Below are 22,920 nucleotides of genomic sequence, written 5' to 3'. Positions count from 1 at the left end.
TGTGGTTTGTGCATGAATCTGCTGACTACACCTACTACATATGCGATATCAGGTCTAGTATGAGAAAGATAAATGAGTTTCCCTACCAATCTCCCATAACTATCATGATCTGTCGGTTTCTCTCCTTCAACTATCTGCAACCCATGGTTTGTTGCGATGGGTGTGTCTACAGGTTTACAGTCAAGCATGCCAGTCTCTACCAAGAGATCTAGGATGTAGTTTCGTTGGATAATGAAAATTCCCTTCTTTGATCGTAGAACCTCAATGCCAAGAAAGTATTTTAGGCTTCCTAAGTCTTTCATATCAAATTCACCTGACAGTTTCCCTTTAATTCCCGAATCTCATCTGCATCATTACCTATGATCAGCATATCATCCACATAAATGATTAAGCATGTAATCCGATCTTTTCTTTTCTTGAGAAACAGTGTGTGATCTGAATTACTTTGTTTGTAACCGAAATTCTTCATAGCAAATGTAAACCTCCCAAACCATGCACGAGGAGATTGCTTGAGGCTATATAGAGCCTTCTTGAGTCTACACCCTTCTATTAGGCTGTATGCTTCTGAGAACCCTGGGGGAGGTTTAATGTACACTTCTTCTTCGAGTTCCCCATGTAAGAATGCATTTTTCACGTCGAATTGATGTAAGGGCTAATCTTTATTTGCTGCTATTGAGAAAAGAACTCAGATGGTATCAATCTTGGTTACTAGTGAGAATGTCTCAGAATAGTCTACACCATATGTTTGAGTGTACCCCTTTGCTACTAGCCGAGCTTTGTAATGTTCAATGGTTCCATCTGCATGGTATTTGATAGTAAACACCCATTTGCAACCTACTGCCTTTTCTCCTTTAGGTAGCTCACTTTTCCCAAGTCTCATTCTTCAGAAGGGCTGATATTTCCTCTTCCATTGCTTTCTTCCACTTAGGATCCTGAAGGGCCTCTTCTACTAGGAAATGTGATCTAGCTTAGATCCTCACTATGGTTCTCCCCTGAGATCGAAGTTGGGAAAAATAGTAGGAATCCTCAAAGAACTCACAATCTAAAGTCACATACATCCGATGAGATATGGGATCAAACCATCTATATCCTTTTTGTGTGGTTCCGTATCCCAAAAACACACATTTGACAGCACGAGGTTTAAGCTTGTTACGAGTTCGTGTGGATAGATGAACATATACAACACACCCAAATACCCGAGGAGGAAGAGAATGTGAAGAGGAAACCTCATGATGTGTTTTGAGAGTGTCAAGAGGAGTCTGGAAGTGTAAGGCCTTGGTAGGAAGGCGATTGGTTAAGTAAGTAGCAGTGGCATGAGCTTCTGGCCAATATGATGCAGGAACCCGAGATTCAAACATGAGGGAGCGAGTAATTTCAAGAAGGGTTCTATTTTTCCGCTCAGCAACACCATTTTGTTGAGGGGTATCAGGACATGTAGTTTGGTGTATAAGGCCATGAGCATTAATAAATTGTTTCATGTTTAGATTGACATATTCCCCCCATTATCAGATCTAAGAATTTGAGGCTGAATGTGAAATTGGGTAACAATCATGTTATAGAAGGTAACAAAAACATCAAAGACTTCAGATTTGTGTTTTAAAAAATACAGCCAACTCATACGAGTACAATCATCAACAAAGAGAACAAAATATGAAAAACCATGAGAATTGAAAACAGGAGTGGGGCCCCACACATCAGAATGTAACAGCACAAAAGGTTTATGAGTACGGGATAAGTTAGGAGAATATGAATGTTTGTGACTTTTAGCTAACATACAAGATTCACAGTTCAAAAAATTATTACAACTATGAAGTGATGGAAAAAGACGTTTCAAATAACCCATTAACGGATGTCCAAGATGTTTATGCCATATCCTTAGTTGGTGATTAGGAGATCTACGAGCAAGCGATGTATGACCTTTGTGACCCACCTCATCCACATAGTATAATCCTCCTCTCTCAGTACCACGCCCAATGATCGCTCCTGTTTGAGCATCCTGCACAGTACAACCATTAGATGTCATGAGAACAGTACACTTTAATTCCTTAGTTAACTGACTAATAGACAGGAGTTTATGAGTTAATTTAGGAATTAAAAGACAATTTTTAAGATGTAGAGACGGGGAAATATCGGCCTGTCCATCCTTAGTAACATCAATAAAATCACCATTTGCAGTCTGAATTTTATGGCGAGGAGTAAGTGTGAAAATGAGATCAGTTGGTTCATATGTCATTGTGTCAGTCGCCCCACAATCAAAAATCTACGTCAAATTTTTTTGCTCACATAGTAATCCCTTATGAGTATTTAAGGGTGGAATGGGTTTATTGATTTTGTGGGTTGAGATGTGGGAGGATCCGGGTATATGGGTGGGTTTAGGGTTATCATTATTGTCCCTATAAAAGGGGTTATTTTGGGTAATAACCCACTTCCCCTCTCTCTCTCCTGAACCGTCCTTCTCTCTTTCTCTTTGTTTTCCGCCATTGTTAGAGTCCTTTCCAGACTCTTCTTTGCTCCCATGACTGCTGGTGTGTTTTCCCTTACTACTTGCATTACCTGTCTGATTATGGAGGTCGGCGGTGGGCTTTTGTGGTGTTTGCCGGTTGCAGAAAAAATCAGTAGCAAGGTGAGCCTTGCCGCCGTTACGGGAAACCGTGGCCTTGGTGGCGGCTCTGCGATGCTTATGTTCTTCCCGCCATTTCGGGTACCCTATTAGCTTGAAACATCCTTCTTTTGTGTGCTTTGTACCTCCACAATGAGTGCACTTAAGGTGAGTCCGATCTCCATTTTCATGCCGGAATGAGGCTTTTGACCGGCTTTTGATTGCAAGTCCTCTACCAATCTCTGAAGGATTCATTCCTAGTGATGAGGTGGTATCCATGATACCACGTCGTGCTGGTTCTCGACGGATCATGGCGTATGCCATTTCGATAGTGGGTAAAGGATCTTGATTTAGTAATTCACACCTTTCTTTGTCCAGATTCTCGTTTATGCCAGCCAAGAATTGATAGAGCCTCTATCTCTGGATAAATGAATTAAACTGTGTGATGTCCGCAGAACACTTCATCGGATTTGGCATCCAATGATCGATTTCCTTCCACAGTGTATTAAGTTTTCCATAAAACACTTCAATTGAGTCATTGTTCTGTTTGAGACTTGCTGCTTTACTGCTTAGGTCAAATATCTGTAACTCGTCCCTTTCACTACTTAGGAGAGTCTCGATCCCTTTCCAGAGATCCCATGCCGTAGTGTAATCAAGAAATTGGTTCACTAGATCTAAATCGATATTGGCTATAATCCAAGATCAAACGATCGAGTCCCGTTGTTTCCATTGTAGGTAATTTGAGGCTGTGGGTTCCGGAGGGGTGTCAATGATGTGATTGAGGCGTCCCCTACCCTCAATTGCAATCTGAATGAGTTTGCACCATTTAGTGTAATTGTGGTATGTTAATTTTTCGGCTACTCGAAGGTCAGTTGATTGTGTTTCACTGGTGGGATTATTTTGTTTGGTAAGTTGTTGAAAATATTGGAACATCTGCTCCATTTGTGCAACTGAGATAAGCTGCTAGTTGTTTTGGTTTTTGTTTTGTGTTTCATCTTCCATTGCAGGTAAGGGTTAGAAAGGTAAATGATGTTGTCGAAGGAACTGTATCGTCCTGAAACGAACCTTCGGCTCTGATACCATGAAAAATGGAAAAGAAACGTTTGGGGTTTGATAACGGCTGAATACTTTGTATTATTTTCTGAAGAATTACAAGCATGGTTTATATACACTAATCACCCTTCTAATTTAGGTAGGAAAATAAAGACTAAATAATATAATTCCTAAAATACAAAATATTCTGATTTCCTAAAATATTTTCTGATTTCCTACATTTAGAAGCGGACACTTATAATATTCCAACTCATTTGTTACATTGTAAGATTTAATCTCTTTTTATGACATTTAATAATAGAGTATACGAATTTACAGATATTGTTTTTTCGTATAGAAGATAGATTAATCAAGGAAACTTTGAGATAATTTGCTCTCTAATAATAATAATGGTTAAAAAGCGAATTTGATTGAGCTAATATTTTTAAATACATAGGCCTTACTTTTACGGTCTATTTTAAAGATCAAAATTTTTATTATTGCTTTATACTTATCCAACTATCTTAACTTTAATTTTCAGACTTCCTCCCAATGTCTATGATTCATAATTGCACTTAAATTTCATCAATATATTCTCAATGAGGCCATTTATGATTAAATGAAATAAACATAAATTAAATGCACAGTACAGAAAACCAAAATACATAAAACTACTTATATTAATATATTGTGACATAAGATGATGGAATTAAATGTGAATCGCCTATCAAGCTTATCTGATGTAAATTCGTCAACTCGTAAGCTAGGTGTACAAGATTGAAATTTCTTGCTTGAGCCATGGCGAATTCCAAAGATTATTATTATTATTATTATTGAAAATGATCGCCAAATACTTACGATGTTAAGAACAAACAACAATGAGCAAAATTAAGTTTGACAAAGTAACAAACAAGGACACAAAGATTTAAGGAGGTTCACCCAATGATGGCTACGTCCTCCGTGGTGTGTAGTTTATGTTTATATTATATCAAATGAATACAAACAACACTTCAATATGAAGAATTACAATTGAGATAGAGATAACAACAATAGGCTATGTGTTTGGCTTAAGGGTTGTGTTTGATGTGTTTTGCATACTTGAAGTGTGGGTATGAGAGCCCTATTTATAGTGCTAGGTACTTGAAGATGAATGGCTCACATAAATACATAGTTAATTTAGGGTAATGAATACTATGAAATAACTCTAAGAACTTGAAAAAGCATTATCTCAAGAGTCACACACATGAGACTCTTCACCTTAATCTTCATTAACACCAATAATTCCCATGAATACTCTTCACCTTATTACACCCTTTTGGATTCCACAACTCAAGAGTCACACACATGAATTCAACCCTTTAATGTGCACTCAAGTCACACATTAGTATAGTATCATTTATAATCACATTAGTATACTACCATTCATAACAATCTCCACCTTGACTTGAGTTCACCCAAGTCACAACATTCATCAATCCACTTCATATTCAAAAAACATACACACCTCAAAATGCCCAAGAGGGCATTATCTCAAGCAAGGAGCTAAACCTACCAAGTCAACACATAACTCAAACTTGGTAGTAGGTAATGACTTTGTCATCATGTCGGCCGGATTTTCCGTAGTGTCAATTTTCTTCAATAACACCCTTTTGTGCTCAACTTCATCCCGGATAAAGTTATACTTAATATCAATGTGCTTGGACCTTCTATGAAATGTGTTTTGATTCCTAGCCAAATGAATTGCACTTTGACTATCACAATGCACACTTACCTCACACACTTTGTTGCACATTTCACCAACAAGACCTTTAAGCCATTTTGCTTCCTTGAATGACTCGGCCACGGCTATGTACTCCGCTTCGGTTGTAGAAAGAGCAACCACATCTTGCAAAGATGATTGCCAACTAATCGCCGAACCACCCAAAGTAAACACAAACCCACTTGTGGACTTTCTATTATCTAGATCACCACCATAATCCGAGTCACAAAACCCGGTTAGCTCACTTGAATTTTTCCCATACATGAGACAAACATTTGAAGTATCTTTCAAATACCTCAATAGCCATTTTAGTGCCTCCCAATGTCCCTTACCCGGATTAGACATATATCTACTCACCAAACTCACCGCATGAGCAATGTCGGGCCTAGAGCATACCATAGCATACATAACGCTACCAACGGCACTAGTGTATGGAATTCTTACCATTTGCTCTTCTTCCTCTTTTGTTTGTGGACACAAATTCTTGGACAATTTGAAATGAGAAGCAAGAGGAGTAGACACACCTTTAGCATCATCCATGGAGAAACGTTGAACAACTTTCTCAATGTACTTCCTTTGACTAAGGTATAAGACACCCTTAGCCCGATCTCTCAAAATCTCCATCCCAAGAATCTTCTTGGCTTCACCAAGATCTTTCATATCAAATTCACTTGAAAGCAACTCTTTCAAGTCCTCCACCTTAAGCAAAGAGCTACATGCTACTAGCATATCATCAACATATACGAGCAAATATAGTAAAGAACCATCTTCAAATTTCTTAAGATAAACACAGCTATCATAAGAACTTCTAACAAAATCATGTGAAATCATAAAGGAATCAAACCTTTTGTACCATTGCCTTGGAGATTGCTTCAACCCATACAATGACCTCTTCAATCTACACACATGATTCTCCTTACCGGCTACCTCAAAACCTTCCGGTTGCTTCATAAAGATTTCTTCTTCAAGCTCACCGTGAAGAAAAGCCGTCTTTACATCCAATTGATGTAACTCTAAATCCTCCATCGCCACCAAAGCAAGCAATGCCCTAATAGAAGAGTGTTTCACGACCGGAGAGAAAACTTCGTGAAAATCAATACCCTCAATTTGAGAGTATCCCTTTGCAACAACCCTTGCTTTGTAGATGGGAGGAATATCACTAGAAGAACCCTCCTTCCTCTTGAATATCCACTTGCACCCCACAATCTTCTTTTTCTTTGGTGCAACAACGATATCCCAAGTTCCATTCTTAGCAAGAGATTCCATCTCTTGTTTCATAGCAATCAACCACTTGCTTGAGTCATTTGAGGCCATAGCCTCCTTGTACGTACTTGGTTCATTTAACCCTTCAACTTCGCTAGCAATGTTGAGAGCATAAACAACATAATCACACTCTTCAATGTACCTCCTTGGAGCCACGATCTTCCTTCTTTGCCTAGTTGTGGACAAAGGAGGAGACCTTTGTTGAACATCATCATTTTTCTCATTATCAATATTGGAGGATTCAACCTCTACTTGTGCTTCATTATCATTATTATTAAAAGGTTTTTCAACATTAGATATAAGCATGCTATCTTCATCAAAAACAACATCTCTAGAAACAATAATTTTCTTTGAATCATTACACCATACCCTATACCCCTTTACACCCACTCCATACCCCACAAAGATACCTTTTCTAGCCCTAGGTTCTAACTTACCATCATTTACATGAATATAAGCTGGACAACCAAAGATTCTAAGACTAGAATAGTTTACCGGAGTGTTGTACCATACCTCTTGTGGCGACTTGAACTTCAAGGCGGTATGAGGTGAACGGTTGATCAAATAACATGCCGTAGCCACCGCTTCGGCCCAAAATTGTTTCCCCAAATTTGCTTGATTTAGCATGCATCTTGCCCTTTCCAATAACGTTTTATTCATCATCTCCGCAACACCATTTTGTTGAGGACGACCTGCACAAGTTCTATGTCTAACAATACCTTCATTAGAACAATAATTGAGAAACTTGCTATCAACAAATTCAAGACCATTGTCGGTTCTCAAGGTCTTGATGCTCCTACCGGCTTTCTTTTCAATCATCTTCTTCCATTCCAAGAAGACATCAAAAACTTCATATTTATGTTTTATAAAGTAACACCAAACTTTTCTAGAGTAATCATCAATAAAGGTCAACATGTAGCTACAACCACTAAGGGAGGGCGTTCGTGAAGGCCCCCACAAGTCGGAATGGACATAATCTAATATCCCCTTAGTGTTGTGGATGGCGGGTTTAAAACTAACTCTCTTGTGTTTCCCATAAACACAATGTTCACAAAAACCAAGGTTCCCAAAATTTTTTCCATTAAATAAACCTTGTTTAGAGAGTTCAAACATACCTCTTTCGCTCATGTGACCAAGCCTTAAGTGCCAAAGTTTGGTGTCACGATCGTACATTGTGCTTGTGGATACATTCGCCGAGCCAAGAATGGTTGAACCTTGAAGAGCATACAAACTCCCATTCAACCTCCCCTTCATCACCACTAGTGAACCCTTGGCTACCTTCATAACTCCACCTTCACAAGTGATTCTACACCCGATCTTATCAAGAGTACCCAAAGATAAAAGATTCTTTTTCAAGCCCGGGACATACCTTACATCGGTTAAGGTCCTCACAATCCCATCAAACATTTTAATTTTAATGCTCCCAATCCCAACAACCTTACATGTGGTGTTGTTTCCCATGGTAACATTTCCCCCATCAACACTTTCAAATGTATGGAAGAAAGTTTTGTTGGGAGTCATGTGGAATGTGCACCCCGAATCAAGAATCCATTCATTATTACCTTTGTACTCATGAGTGGCAACAAGAACATCGCCATCATCACTATCATTCACATAACTAGCATTGGCATTGCTAGTTCCTTCCCTTGCCTCTTCTTCTAGCTTTCTCTTAAGCTTCCAACAATCCTTCTTGATGTGGCCCTTAAGCTTGCAATAGTTACAAGTCTTATTTTTGTTTGGCCTCACGGACTTGGACCTTCCTTTACCCTTGTTTCCACTCCCACTAGTGGAACCTTTCTCTTGTGACCTCCCTCTTACAAACAAACCGTCACTAGCATTGCTTGGTGACTTTTGTGACAATTGTGTATCAATGAGATCCCTTTGAGTCAAGGCATTCTTCACATCATCACTACTCAAATTATCTCTACCATAAAGTAGAGTTTCTCTAAAATTTTTATAAGAAGGGGGTAAAGAACATAAAAGATAAATTGCCAAGTCTTCATCATCAAGCTTAACATCAATGTTTTGTAAATCCATAACAATGGAACAAAACTCATCCAAGTGAGGTTTTAAAGGTTTACCTTCCTCCAAGCGTAATTCGTAGAGTCTACTCTTCAAAAGTAGCCTATTGGTAACACTCTTGGCCATGTAGAGTGATTCCAATTTCTCCCATATACTCTTGGTTGTTGTTTCTTTAACAACCTCTCTTAGAACTTCATTGGATAAGCATAATTGGATTGCCGATAACGCCTTTGTGTCTATCTCTTCCCATCTCGATGCGGACATTCCTTCCGGCATCTTCTCTACACCATCAATCGCCTTGTGCACACCATTTTGAATCAAAATGGCTCTCATTTTGACTTGCCATAAGCCAAAGTTTACATTCCTATCAAACTTCTCAATATCGAGCTTCATTGTAGTCATGATTTTCAAGTAATAATTTCTTAAAACACCGCAAAATAACCTTGGCTCTGATACCAATTGAAAATGATCGCCAAATACTTACGATGTTAAGAACAAACAACAATGAGCAAAATTAAGTTTGACAAAGTAACAAACAAGGACACAAAGATTTAAGGAGGTTCACCCAATGATGGCTACGTCCTCCGTGGTGTGTAGTTTATGTTTATATTATATCAAATGAATACAAACAACACTTCAATATGAAGAATTACAATTGAGATAGAGATAACAACAATAGGCTATGTGTTTGGCTTAAGGGTTGTGTTTGATGTGTTTTGCATACTTGAAGTGTGGGTATGAGAGCCCTATTTATAGTGCTAGGTACTTGAAGATGAATGGCTCACATAAATACATAGTTAATTTAGGGTAATGAATACTATGAAATAACTCTAAGAACTTGAAAAAGCATTATCTCAAGAGTCACACACATGAGACTCTTCACCTTAATCTTTATTAACACCAATAATTCCCATGAATACTCTTCACCTTATTACACCCTTTTGGATTCCACAACTCAAGAGTCACACACATGAATTCAACCCTTTAATGTGCACTCAAGTCACACATTAGTATAGTATCATTTATAATCACATTAGTATACTACCATTCATAACAATTATTATTATTATTATTATTATCTCATGATTCGTATAATTCCCCAGTTGTGCGGTAGTAGGAATATCAATATCATCATTGTACTCAGCGTATTCCGCTTATAGGAAACTTAGATCAGGATATGGAAAGGAAAGGAAGGCGATAACTCATACTCATAAAAAGAGGATACGGCCAAAAAGTCTCTCGACTTGAAATACTATGCTGAATTGTATCCTAAACAAACAGATAATCAGATCAATATGTTTTGTACGTTCATAATACCGGATTTCGCACAATATATTGAACAAATTGACTATCACAAAACAACTTCTTAGGTTTCGGGTGATGCACCCCCAAGCAAAGAAGAAGACCTTTTAACCACATAAGCTCACATGTGATGGCAACTATTGAACGATATTCTCCTTCAGTCGAGAAACTAAAGACTGTAACTTGTTTTTTTGTGTTTAATGTAACACAAGAAGAATCAGATGCTATGACAGTGTCATCCAACATTTTGAACATTCCATCACGATCTGCTAAACAAGAAGTTGGCTACCAAGCCTACAAAAAAGTTGAACTTCTTTGCCAAGTGATTTAGGATTAGGCACAACATCTACACAAATTGCTCTTTCTTCTCCAATTGCAACTGTAGCAGGTTTAAATAATGCTTCGAGCCCAGAGTCCACAACCTTAGAATCATTAGTGAATTCAAATATTCAAAAGTATCAAAGTTTTGGGCAACAATGTGGGAGTAGTTGAAGAGGAGATATTAGTAAAAAAGAAATCAAACTCATAAAATATGTTTCCATCTCAAGATTATACAATTTTCATCCTTTTTCCCTGTTGATACCCAACAACACTTCATAAAGAGTTTTAAAACCTAGCAATGATAAGGGAGTATGACTAATGATGTAACTAGCCACTTAAACACGACCATCCCAAAACCTAAGACTTTCTCAGTAGAGATATTGGTTACAGTTGTGTACTTGATTAACCTTTCACCTTCAAATCTTCTTGATGGTAGTTCCTCAAAAAATATAAATCAAGAAAGATGTATCCTAGAAGCACTTGTGGATATACAGATTTTGTACTTTTGTTCACATTTCTAGAGATGAGAGGTCCGAGTTAGATAAGAAGACAAAGTAGTGAATATTTTTGAAATACTCTGAAGATGCTCTTGGGTACAGGTTGTGGGATCTTCTAGATAGATAAAGTTGTCCAAAGTAGAGATGTGTCATTTGAAGTTGAAGATATTGAAAAGCCAAAGCAACAAACATCCTCTCCTACTTGAAACACGTTTGATCTAATCTTACCACATATGACCCTTGGAGTTGAAGGGGGAGATACTTAGAATGATGATGACAATGTTGGTGTTGATGATCAATGATGATCAACCCGAGGTTAAGCCAAAATTACTGAACCGGAACCACAGTCTAATGATGTGAGATGTTCTACTAGAGAACCACATCTTTATAAGTGGTATCCTACTACAGAGTTTGTGTTATTGATTGATGGGGAAGAGAGGCTATACCACATGAGAATAGTAAGGAGTGGTACAATACTATGCAAGACGAGATAAATTCCTTGCATGAGAGTTACTTTTAAAATCTAATTAATTTGCCAGATGATAAAAGAGCACTTAAGAATAAGTGGGTGTATAAGTTGAAACTCGGAGAAGATGCTCAACCACCTAGATTCAACGCTAGTAATGTTATGTAAGACTTTGAGAAGAATAAGGTGGTAAAATTTCTCATTCTCTTGTTATTTGTTGATTTTGTCATTCTTTTGTTATATGTTGATGTTATTATTGTAGGAAAACACCCATTAAGTTGATATTATTCATGGTTAATCAAAAGTTGATACTCAATCTGTTTTTCATTTGTTCTTCCCATTTACTTTTTGCGCACTTTCATTGTAAACTTAAAATCAAATAATTTTAATTGTGAGTTATTAAAAATTCTAAAAAGTTGATATTTAGAAACATTCATTGAAACAAATCTATCAAGATCCCACATATATATGTTTTTTCATATAAATCGATGAGAAATCATAGTCAAAGTTTCACATTAAAATTCTTAAATTATATTTGAGAAGAACATATGAAAACCGAGGGCGTATAATTTAGTGAAAATTAGCAAAAATTTGTATTATTCTCAGTAATATTTCCAAATAAAAGGTATATAATTTATTTAATTAAAAAACCCTTTTCTGAATAGCCAACTAATTAATCAAAACATCCACATCCGAACATAAAAAGCTCATTTTTAATTATGTATTTAAAATATTACTTTTGATATTAAAACTGACACTTTAAATATAAATAAACTAACTTTAGTTATTCAAATTATTAAGTTTAACGAATCGAGATTTATGTCAGTTTGAGAACAAACATCAACTTGATTTTTGATTTAATTCTTATACTTGGTTCTGTCCTGTACTTGGTAAAACCTTTAGCAAAAATAGTCAAAAATATATACTTTAGACTTGTCTTACCTCTATGACAGTAAAATACAAAAATAAGCAACTCTTATAAGAGAACCAACTCTTAATGTAGCGACCTTAAAACAGAAAGTCAATATAACATTAATTTGTATTATTGAGCTACTAGTATAAAAACTCGTGCAGTGCACGAATTTATGAATATGAAATAAATATATAAAATATAACTTCAAAAAATAATGTAAATATATATTATCGTGAATTAATTTATCAAATACATGACTTTTTTTGAGCAAAATTTAAAAATTGATTTTTTAAAATGATTTAATGAATACATCACTTTTTCATTCAACTAAATATATTAAATTCTAGGTTAGATATTTAGAGTTACTATAATAAATCATATAAATATTTTACCTAATTTAGCTCTAATTTTAAAAGTAATTAAATTCTAAATTAAGCAAATATAATCATGTAATCAACTATAATTCACTAAAATAATTCCATTTATCATGGCTCTCTATAAAAGACATTTGTCATTTTTCAACATTTGTGTTAGTATGTATAATTTATTAAATACATTACTTTTTCATTCAATTAAATATATCAAATTTTAAGTAAGATATATAATTGTTATAATAAATTATATTAAAATAATCAACCATCATCTATTAAAATAATTTCATTTGTCATGCCTAATTGACCTTGTTATTCTTCAGCATTTTTAATTAGTATGTATATCCCTCTTAATTTGCACCTCTTTTTATTTTAGTTTGTTCCATTCATTTTAAACCTTTTTCCTTTTTGCTATGATCCCACTTCCTATCTTTAAATCTCTTTTACAAATTTATTTTCTCTCCCCATTTTAATTACTCATCACTATTATCTAGTTGTGTTTTTCATCTTATTTTCTCACTCAATTTTACTTTTTACTAAAATTTTAAATAAAATAAATAAAGTGGCCCACAATTCAAGATTCTCTACCTTTAACAAAACTCTCCTTTTCTCTCCCCTCCTTCAAACTACCATCTTCCTCTTTTTCACAAAACCTTAACATCTCTCTTCTCCTCCAACAATGGCGATCCCCGAAAACCTAACAAGAGAACAGTATGTGTACTTGGCGAAACTCGCTGAACAAGCTGAACGTTATGAAGAGATGGCTAAATGCATGGACAAACTCGTCCTCACCAGTTCCTCTTCTGGCTCCGAACTTACTGTTGAAGAACGTAATCTTCTTTCTGTCGCTTACAAGAATGTTATCGGCTCTCTTCGTGCTGCCTGGCGTATTGTTTCTTCCATTGAGCAGAAAGAAGAAGGTCGCAAAAATGATGACCATGTCCTTCTAGTTAAAGACTACCGTACAAAAATTGAATCTGAACTTTCTGATATTTGTGGTTGTATTCTTAAACTTCTTGATTCCAATCTCATTCCTTCTGCTTCTGCAAGTGAGTCTAAGGTTTTTTACTTGAAGATGAAAGGTGATTATCATCGTTATTTGGCTGAGTTTAAGTCTGCTGATGAAAGGAAATCTGCTGCTGAAGAAACTATGCTTGCTTACAAAGCTGCTCAGGTATTTTTTATATACTTCAATTTGTATAATTTTTTTCTACGATTTTTTAGGTTAGGTTTTCAATTTCGTTTAGATCTATTGACTATTTGGCTTAAAATTTCAATTTGTTCATCAGAGAAAACTCAAATTTGATTTATGGATGTTATTGTTTGTACAAGTAGATTTTATTTTCTCGGATAGAATCTTTGACTTTATGTTATAATTTTAGGGTTGAATATGCGTAGTTACCGAGAATAACAGAGATTCAAGTAAAATTATGTGAGAATATGTGCTTCATACTGTAGGCAGTAGAATTAGTTACCGAACTGACTATTTTAATGGAGAGTGACATACTTGAGACTTTAGACTTGATTTCGAATTTTGAAATGAATTTGACTTATTGATGTATTTTGGTGGATTTTGTTCAAATATTTGCGGTGGCTATTGATGTTTCCAAGGATACTAGATGTGTTGTTAGAATATTGTATGTAGTGAGAATTGAGATTGAAGAAACTGAATAAGAAGTTGATACTGCGGTGGGAATTAGTTTCAGGATGCTGGTGGTATTCAGAACTAGGAGTAGTCCAGCTTGTTCACTAATTTTTGGAGTCTTGGACTCGGGAAGAAGCGACTTGGTGGATCATAGTGTCATGAATTGATTTTGAAATAAGGATTGTAGTTTTGATTGAAACTTTGTTTATTTACTTGGTTTTTGCAACAATCTTACATTGGTGGATGTAGGTATATATAATGTTCTGGATAATATAAAGGCACAATATAAAGGCACAAGGAACAACAGGAGAAAATATGCTTTCTGAAGTTCCAGTTTACAATCTCTGAGTGGTTTTAGTTTTTGGGGTTTGTAGATTATGATACTGGACCTGATTTTGGACCCTAGACATTGGAGTCATACTCAATAGTTGATGTTTAAGACTCAACATATGCATCCTTCTTTTAAAAGCAGCAACCTAACTGAAGGATCTGAAAATAATTTCACGCATAATCATTTTTGCTTGCAAGACTCATGGTTATGAAAAGTTAATATCCTTCCCGATCTGGTTGCTAAAGTTCTTGATTTTCAGAGTTGGCTGTTCATCTTTGTGATTTCAGCTCAGCCATAATCTTTAACAGTAACGTCCAATACTCTGAAAAGCTATGTCTGACTTAATTTTGTAATTTATTTCAGGATATTGCTCTTACGGACTTGCCGCCAACACATCCCATAAGGTTGGGTCTTGCTCTCAACTTCTCAGTGTTCTACTATGAGATCCTCAATGCTGCTGATAAAGCTTGTAGCATGGCTAAACAGGTAATCATGTCCTGTTCCATCATTAAATTTTCTATGGTTAAGGTATTTTGCATTTTTGCAATAGATAATAACCCAACATGAACTTGTTTTTGTTTCATCCCCACTTATCTTAATGTGGATGATACTATTGAGTGTAGCTCTGATATAATGATGCTAAAAGGTATTGTGGTTTCCATTGTAGATTGTACCAATTGCATTGATTCCATGTAGGAGCATGCCAAAGTTTTTGGTTTTATTATTTGATCAAAAAATGTACTTGTTTATCATTGATGCTCTTTATATTTGTCTATTACTCTTGTAGTCCAATATTAAGTGGTGACGTAGGTAAACTATTTGCTGTGTTGAATTAGTGATATTGAGTGTAGAAAGTTTCCCTTCAGGGCCTCCCTAGATTAGTGTAAAAGGAGAGGAAACACTGAATGAGAAAAACTATGGAAATGTTATAGACTTGGATTGATAATGAAAGAGGAGGAAAGAGTAAAGAATTAATCTTTTATCCTTTTAGAAAAACTTGGCTTGCTCATTCTCCATCCCACCAATGTCAATCATCAATACTATCTTAACCACCTCCATCCTCATACCCAATAGGTAACCCACAATACACAAATAGCCAATCTAGTTCATTCTCCCTGAAATCTTTTTATTCAATTTGAATTTTAGAATCTTTAAACAGAAGTCGATGGTCTCAAATTCCTTCGTCGAGAAGAGAGAATTTCAAAATTGAACATTCAACACGAAAGTGTGGAAGTGCTGCTAATTGATAAGGCATGAAACAAATTTTCCAATTGATCTCATACAAATTTTGAATCTGAACTTTGAAGGTCCAATTGTTATGAAAGTCTAATCTTATTTGGTTTGAACACTACCATCTCCATAGCTTCTTTTTTGCCTATTTACTTTTTCTTTGAGCAATGGGAGCAAAATCCCCGTTAATGAGAAAGAAATAGTGGAGATGGTGCACTGAGAAAAGAATTGTGGTGGATCTAGGGTTTGAGAATTGGTTGAAGTCTTAAGATAAGTGGAAGAGTTGATGCAATGAGAAAGATAAGAGAGAAAAACTTATTGGAATGAGAAAAATAACGAGTCAGTAAATTGTACCAAACTCGTGGTTTTAATACTTGCTGAAATATTTCTCCTTTGAAGTTTCCCCTTGTATTACTTTCTGTGGATTATTTACACCTCAAATATTTTAGCGGGATCCAAGCGTGACCTAAAAAATGACAGCTTCAATTTAATCTTCATGTTGGGTGACAATAATTTGTTGAATAAATATATTTTTGACAGGCATTTGAGGAAGCCATTGCAGAGCTGGATACTTTGGGTGAAGAATCTTACAAGGACAGCACTCTAATCATGCAACTTCTGAGGGACAACCTCACCCTTTGGACATCAGACCAGGTCTGTACAACTTTTCAATAATTTTTGGTCACATGCAATCTAGAGAATACTTCCCATCTTTATATTTAGTTATTTATTTATCTTAACTGACAATCATTTTGTCTTCTAATAATTTGTAACCTTATGAAGTGAAAGTAATATAGTTATTAAGCGAGCATGTTTTGTCTGATCATGTTTTGTGCCCAATGCTATGCAGGATCAATTGGACGAATCATAGAAGATGTCAAGCCCTGTTGGATGTGGTCAATAGTTTAAGTTTTAACGTTTCCTTTCCTGTTTGAAGATATTGCCTTCAACTTGTTAGTTGCATGGTGGTTTTCAGGAATTGCATATGAAACGGAAACAATGTTACTTCGTTTTACATTTTAATGAATTTTTGGCTTTTATCTTGTTACTTAATTATCCCATATTAAGAAATTGCAATTATTAGTTCATATTTTCATAAATTTCTATTAAAGGTGACACTTATAACTTGAACCTTGGATAAAGTTGGCTAGTGTTTGGGACCTCAATTTTGAAAGTTCTTCTGAGAAGACCTTTAGAAAGCTAAATTTTAAAAGTTAAATAGACCTGAAACACCTAGTAGTCCATTGATAATTGAGTTTAAAAACACAAAATCATCTTTAGCACAACATAAAACAGAATTTTATTGTCATTGATATATATTTTTTTAAATTTTACATACTCATTAGTTTAATCTTTCTTGTTTACACTCTTCACACACAACACAAATAAAAAAAGTGATTAATAAGAAGACACAAAGATAGCAACCATTGATTCAGGCCTAATATTTGAAGTTTAACCAGCGATGTCGATGGACTTCACCTCGGGTTTTTTCTCTTCCTTCTTAGGCACAGTCACAGTAAGCACCCCATTCTCCATGTTTGCCTTGATCTCATCCATCTTGACATTCTCCGGTAGTCCAAACCTCCTCATAAACTTTCCAGAGCTCCGTTCAACACGGTGCCATTTATCATTCTTCTCCTCCTGCTCCTTGCTTCTCTCTCCGCTGATTTGAAGCACCCTGCCATCTTCAACCTCCACCTTCACTTCCTCTTTTTTGACTCCAGGAAGATCAGCCTTAAAGATATGTGCTTCAGGCATCTCCTTCCAGTCTATGCGAGTGTTGGCGAAGGTGGCAGTGTCGCTGTTTACTGAGGACAGCGACTTGATGGGATCCCATAAGTCGAGAGAAAAGGGATCGAAGACGCTGCTTCTTTGGTTTCCGAAGAAGCTTGGGATCAACGACATCGTTGTTGATTGATTGTTTTGCTTAGGAATGGTGGATTAGATTTTTGAGGATTGTTTGTATTTACTGATTGTTGTCTTCAGTGATGGTGAGATGGGAAAGGTATGTACACCAGTTTATATAGATTGTGAGTCGAAGTTACTGGGGGAGTCTTAATGTTACTAATTGCTTCTAGATTGGTCTTCTCAGATCATGGTAGAGAAGCTTAGAAGTTTGAAGTATGTTTGTGTAGCTTCCAGGTTCTTCTTGGACAAAACTGCTAATTATGTTGGGGTACTTTCTCTTTGGACTTTTGGGCTGTGGACCTGTGTTTCATTTCTTGGGTTGTTGCATATCAAAAAAGGATAATTTATTTGAGGTTAAATTGGAAAAAATAAGTTTATTATCAAAAAATTATCTAAATAAGAGTCTTTGCGTTTAAGTTTAAGGGCAGGTATCTTCTTTGTTATTAATAGCGAATAAAAGGGAGACAATGACATGATATTGAAAGGGGCAAAAAAAATGACATTGTCTTCTTTTTTGTTTGCAGATAGTTGTATGAACAAAAAATTTTGACTTTTTTGACCATTTTTTTTGTTCGCTGTTAGTAATGCATACCTATCTTAGTTTGGACATGAAGACACTAATTTTGGGAATTAAAATTTTCTCGAAGATTATTTTGGGATTTTTTTATAATAAGCTTATTTTTTTTATATCTTTCGAGGTTTGTTGTCTACATTATCGGAAGAGTTACTATTGTCAGAAATCGTCTCTTAATAAGACGGCCTCAAAACTAACAAATTCTTGTATGAGACGGTCTCATGCACCGTAAGACATATCTCATACTTGGGTTGAATTGCCCAATAATAGAAATATTTAATTTATTGACTTTTTGTTTTGAGGTCGTCTCACCATGAGACTGTCTCATATAAGACGGTCTGCAAAACTAAAAGTTCATATGCTAACAATTTGTATTATTTGACCGTATAAGTCATGTATAAACGTTTTATGATGAAAATGTCTACTATAAGAATTTATGTTATTGAATTGGGAATTTTCTTTACCTTTCAAGCTAATTCATAATGGTGTATAGACAAAATGGTCTGACAGCCTGGTTTTGAGTTGAGTTATTTTCAATCAAATTTGATTAATATTTTGTCACATATTTTTTTGATCGGATTAGTTTTAATTTAGGTGTAACAAATCAAGTATTAAAAAAATTCTTATCATTAAATTTTTTTCAAAAGAATGAACTAAAATATTTTGCTTTAATAAAAAAATTCTATTGTTTAAATATAACAAGTATTCTCAAAAAAACTAATATATTGTTTTTAAGGCTTCAACTTAAAATGTACGCTAAATAAAAATGAAATTTATTAGAAATATAGTGATTTTTAAACAAATAAAATTACATACAACTGAAAATTTGACACAATTGGGTACATTGTATTTCAATACTTAGTTACATTGACAATGCCATCAAAGTTAAAATGCTTTAAGTGAAAGGGGGTAATGAGAAGTAAATAACCTTATTGCATTTTTAATCTATTACATTTCTTTAAAACAATCAATTTGATATATATATATATATATATATATATATATATATATATATATATATATATATATATATATATATATATATATATATATATATATATATATATATATATATATATATATATATATATATATATATGTATGTATATATACATATATACATATATATATATATATACATATATACATACATATATATATATACATATATACATACATATATATATATATATATATATATATATATATATATATATATATATATATATATATATATATATATATATATATATATGCGACACATGTTACTGAGATTAATTACTTTAGTATCATAATCATAATAAATACTAAAAAAGAACTGGAAAATAACACATTACAACTTCTTAGAGTTTTGCAAAATATATTACTTTAATAAAATTATGTGACAATTTATTTTCCTAAATACATTTAAAGTTAAATTAGGTAAGTTTTTATAGTAAGCCTATAATTAACTGCGTGAAAATGTATTTTTCTAAATAAGATTAGTATTAAAAGATATTTTAGTAAGCGATATTGTTATTCATAATAATTATTTTATTAAGATATGTATTATTTATATACTTTTCTTTAATAGAAGAGTTTTTTGTTGCATTATTCATTAAAAATTTTATTTTTATATGTCTTTATAGAAAAAAAACTGTGTATTGTACGAAATTCTATACTGGTATCGTTTAATTAACCAGTAAGAAAAGCACATTAAAAACTTTATGCAAATGGCCTATATTCATTGTTTATTAATTTTAAATGCTACAAAACAGAAGTATTTAGCAAAACTAAAAAGATTAAATATGCTGCATAAACAAATAGAAGTAAGAATTGGGAAACAACATGTTTGTTTTTTTTTTTTTTTTTTTTTTTGAGAGGTGGAGGGAAACAAAATGTTCAATCTTATTTGAGTAATCAATCAATCAATCATGAAGTATTTTAGATAGGCGTATTTCAAAAAAAAATTACCAAAATCATCGTTTGATAATATTTTACAAAATCTTTTCATATATTCCATCTATGCAGTATATTTTAACTATTATGGAACCAACTAATCACTAGAATCTCATAATAATTGAAGATTTTATAGTCTCATAATCAAGTGTTCTTAAAAAATTTCTTATCATTAAATTTTTTTTCAATAGAAAGACTGAATATATTATGTTTTTATAAAAAATATTCTTTTTTTTGAAAATATAAAATTTTTCTTAAAAAAAATATATTATTTTTAAGGCTTCGACATAAAATGTACACTAAATAAAAATAAAATTGATCATAAATATAGTGGTTCTTGAACAAATAAGATAACATAGAACTGAAAATTTGACGCAATTGGGTATATTGTACACGCTCTGTTTTTAATGTTCTTTCCGTTTATAATATTTTAGTTAGGAGAAAGAAATTTGATTAAAATATTTAAGACATATATAGATGATAAAATATATCCAAATGAGATCTCGTTAGATTCGCCGTAATGTATACTTTTTTATTATATATTTTTTATAATTTTTTATGATGCATATTTAGAGATACTAAAGCTCAAAATTTACTTTAAAAACTATTCAAAAAATAAACAAAAAGAACAATAGAAAACGAAGGGAGTTAATACTTAGTTACAGTGATAATAACATCAAAGTTAAAAGCTATAAATGAACTGGGGCAATAATAAGTAAATAACCCTATTACATTTTTAACCTTATTACTAGTTTAACACATTTTAAAGTTTTACCAAATTTGTTGATTTAATAAGATTATTATTAATTATACGGAAATTTATTTTCCTAAATACATTCAAAGTTAAGTTAGGTAAGTTTTTAATTAATAAAGCCATAATTAATTACGTGAAAATTTATTTTTTTTTAATAAATTTAAAAGTGAATAAGATAAGTATTAAAAGATGTCATTACAATAATTCTTTATACCAAAATAATAAAAATCTTTAAGAAATTAAAAGTACATTTTATATGTAAGTAAAAAATTATTTTTAAAAAATGTTTTTTTTTTAAATTATTAAAATGTTGTTTTAATTAGTTCAAAATCAAAACCAAATAACTTAGTTTAAATCGTCTCAAGATATGCTCAATTTATTAATAAAAGTTAGTTCATTTTATTTAATTGAATTTTATAACACCATCAAAAATATTTTTTAATCAAATTTACGAGCTAAATATAATTAAATATGTTAGTAAGTGATATTGTTATTCAAGGTAATTATTTAACTAAAATATGTAGTATTTATATAATTTTTTAAACAAAAGAGTTTTTTCTTGCATTATTCATCTAAAATTTTATTTATATGTCTCTATAAAAAGCTCCGTTGCACAAACTTTTAAACTAGTAGTATCTTTTAATTAAAGAATAATGAAAAAGTACATTAAAAAATTTATGCAAATGGCCCATATTCATTGTATTATTAAATTTTCTAGCCCGTCTTTATGAGACTGTCTCACCATGAGACGGACCTATATAATCAACTCATTTTTTTAATTGATTATTTTTAGATCATAAGTAATCATTCTAAAGTTATAACTTATAAGTAATCAGACTATAAAACTTATTATTTTAAAATTATAAATAATCACTTTAAGAGAGAAAATATATATTGAGCCAGCCTAATAAAAATGGTCTCACCGTGAGATTGTGTCATTTAAGAATTAGTGTTTTCTCTTTAAGCCACTATAACAAATGCTTTCTGAGGATTATACTTCTAGTTCTGTAAACAGTTGATTAAATCAGAATGCCAATCAATAAGTTCATTAGGTTCTCTTGTGTCAGAACTTAACTAAAAGTAATGCCAAAAACTAACAATTAACAACTTAATTAGACTCTAACCGTGAGGATTGAATAACTGCAGAGTTCTGATGCGATCCAATGCCAAAAACTAACAATCATTGCATCCGACTGTGAGAACTGAGCACGTTTAGAGATGCCCATGTTCAAACATAAAACGGGTATTATATCGACTATCTTCTAACTTAATTTCATCCGTAAACTTATTATCCTTCTGGATCATTCCTAGTTCGAGATTATCAAAACCATAACCATTGTTGTAGTAGTTTGTATTCAAAATTGTAGTAGAGCTCGAAGGAGTACAATCTAGATTACTACGATTGTTTGTCGGGTTGATCAAAGACATCTGTGATAACTGATCAACTTTCGCTACGACATTTGTCCTAAGCTCCATAAGACAAGCTTGAAACTCTTCAAGTTCATCTAACCCCATTTCATTTATATTAGTCTCTTCCCACCAACATCGACAAACTTCCTTGTCTTGTTCATATGTTTCCGGGTTTTCAATATAATGATCGGATAACTTCTTTTCTTCATCGATCCTCTTTCTGATCTCCTTGTGCTGCCTATTTTGCTCGTCGACCAATTCATACCCATCTTGTTCTTTTATAAAACAAGATTGATAACTGATGTAACGGTTCATAATATCGTCTAAGCTGGGGTGACCGAAGCAAAAGAGCTTGCCTCTTTCGGAGAAAGTCACAACGGCCATATGCACGCCGCATAATGCACATAGCTCGCTCGCTTTCTTGAAGAGTCCTACTCGTCGTTTCGAGAATGTTACATGTTTTTTTGTTGGATCAGTGATTGTAGCAATTGGGATTCTTCTTCTTCCATTACTTCTTGTATTATTTCCTTCTCGTTTGTTATCCTCTTTAATCTCCTGCTTATCATTATTGTTTGCCATTGATTA

The 22,920-nt window shown here is 33.5% G+C and overlaps 3 protein-coding genes across 3 annotated transcripts; 1 reads left to right on the top strand and 2 right to left on the bottom strand.

Moving 5' to 3' along the window:
• Positions 1 to 13,069: 13,069 nt before the first annotated feature.
• LOC130810240 (14-3-3 protein 1-like) lies at positions 13,070 to 16,791 on the top strand. Its single transcript, XM_057676220.1, has 4 exons — positions 13,070 to 13,719; positions 14,885 to 15,007; positions 16,292 to 16,405; positions 16,602 to 16,791. Exons 1-4 carry the CDS (start codon positions 13,225 to 13,227, stop codon positions 16,620 to 16,622), a joined length of 753 nt encoding a protein of 250 aa, XP_057532203.1. The 5' UTR covers positions 13,070 to 13,224; the 3' UTR covers positions 16,623 to 16,791.
• A 236-nt stretch (positions 16,792 to 17,027) lies between these two features.
• LOC130810241 (17.8 kDa class I heat shock protein-like) lies at positions 17,028 to 17,880 on the bottom strand. The gene has a single exon (XM_057676221.1). It carries the CDS (start codon positions 17,654 to 17,656, stop codon positions 17,204 to 17,206), a length of 453 nt encoding a protein of 150 aa, XP_057532204.1. The 5' UTR covers positions 17,657 to 17,880; the 3' UTR covers positions 17,028 to 17,203.
• A 4,257-nt stretch (positions 17,881 to 22,137) lies between these two features.
• On the bottom strand, positions 22,138 to 22,914 carry LOC130810887 (agamous-like MADS-box protein AGL61). The gene has a single exon (XM_057677012.1). It carries the CDS (start codon positions 22,912 to 22,914, stop codon positions 22,138 to 22,140), a length of 777 nt encoding a protein of 258 aa, XP_057532995.1.
• Positions 22,915 to 22,920: the final 6 nt, after the last annotated feature.

Source organism: Amaranthus tricolor, chromosome 4 (genome assembly GCF_026212465.1).
Source record: "Amaranthus tricolor cultivar Red isolate AtriRed21 chromosome 4, ASM2621246v1, whole genome shotgun sequence".
Classification (NCBI taxonomy): Eukaryota; Viridiplantae; Streptophyta; class Magnoliopsida; order Caryophyllales; family Amaranthaceae; genus Amaranthus; species Amaranthus tricolor.
Note: the sequence above shows the minus strand (reverse complement) of the source record. Positions and strands in the feature narration are given on the sequence as shown.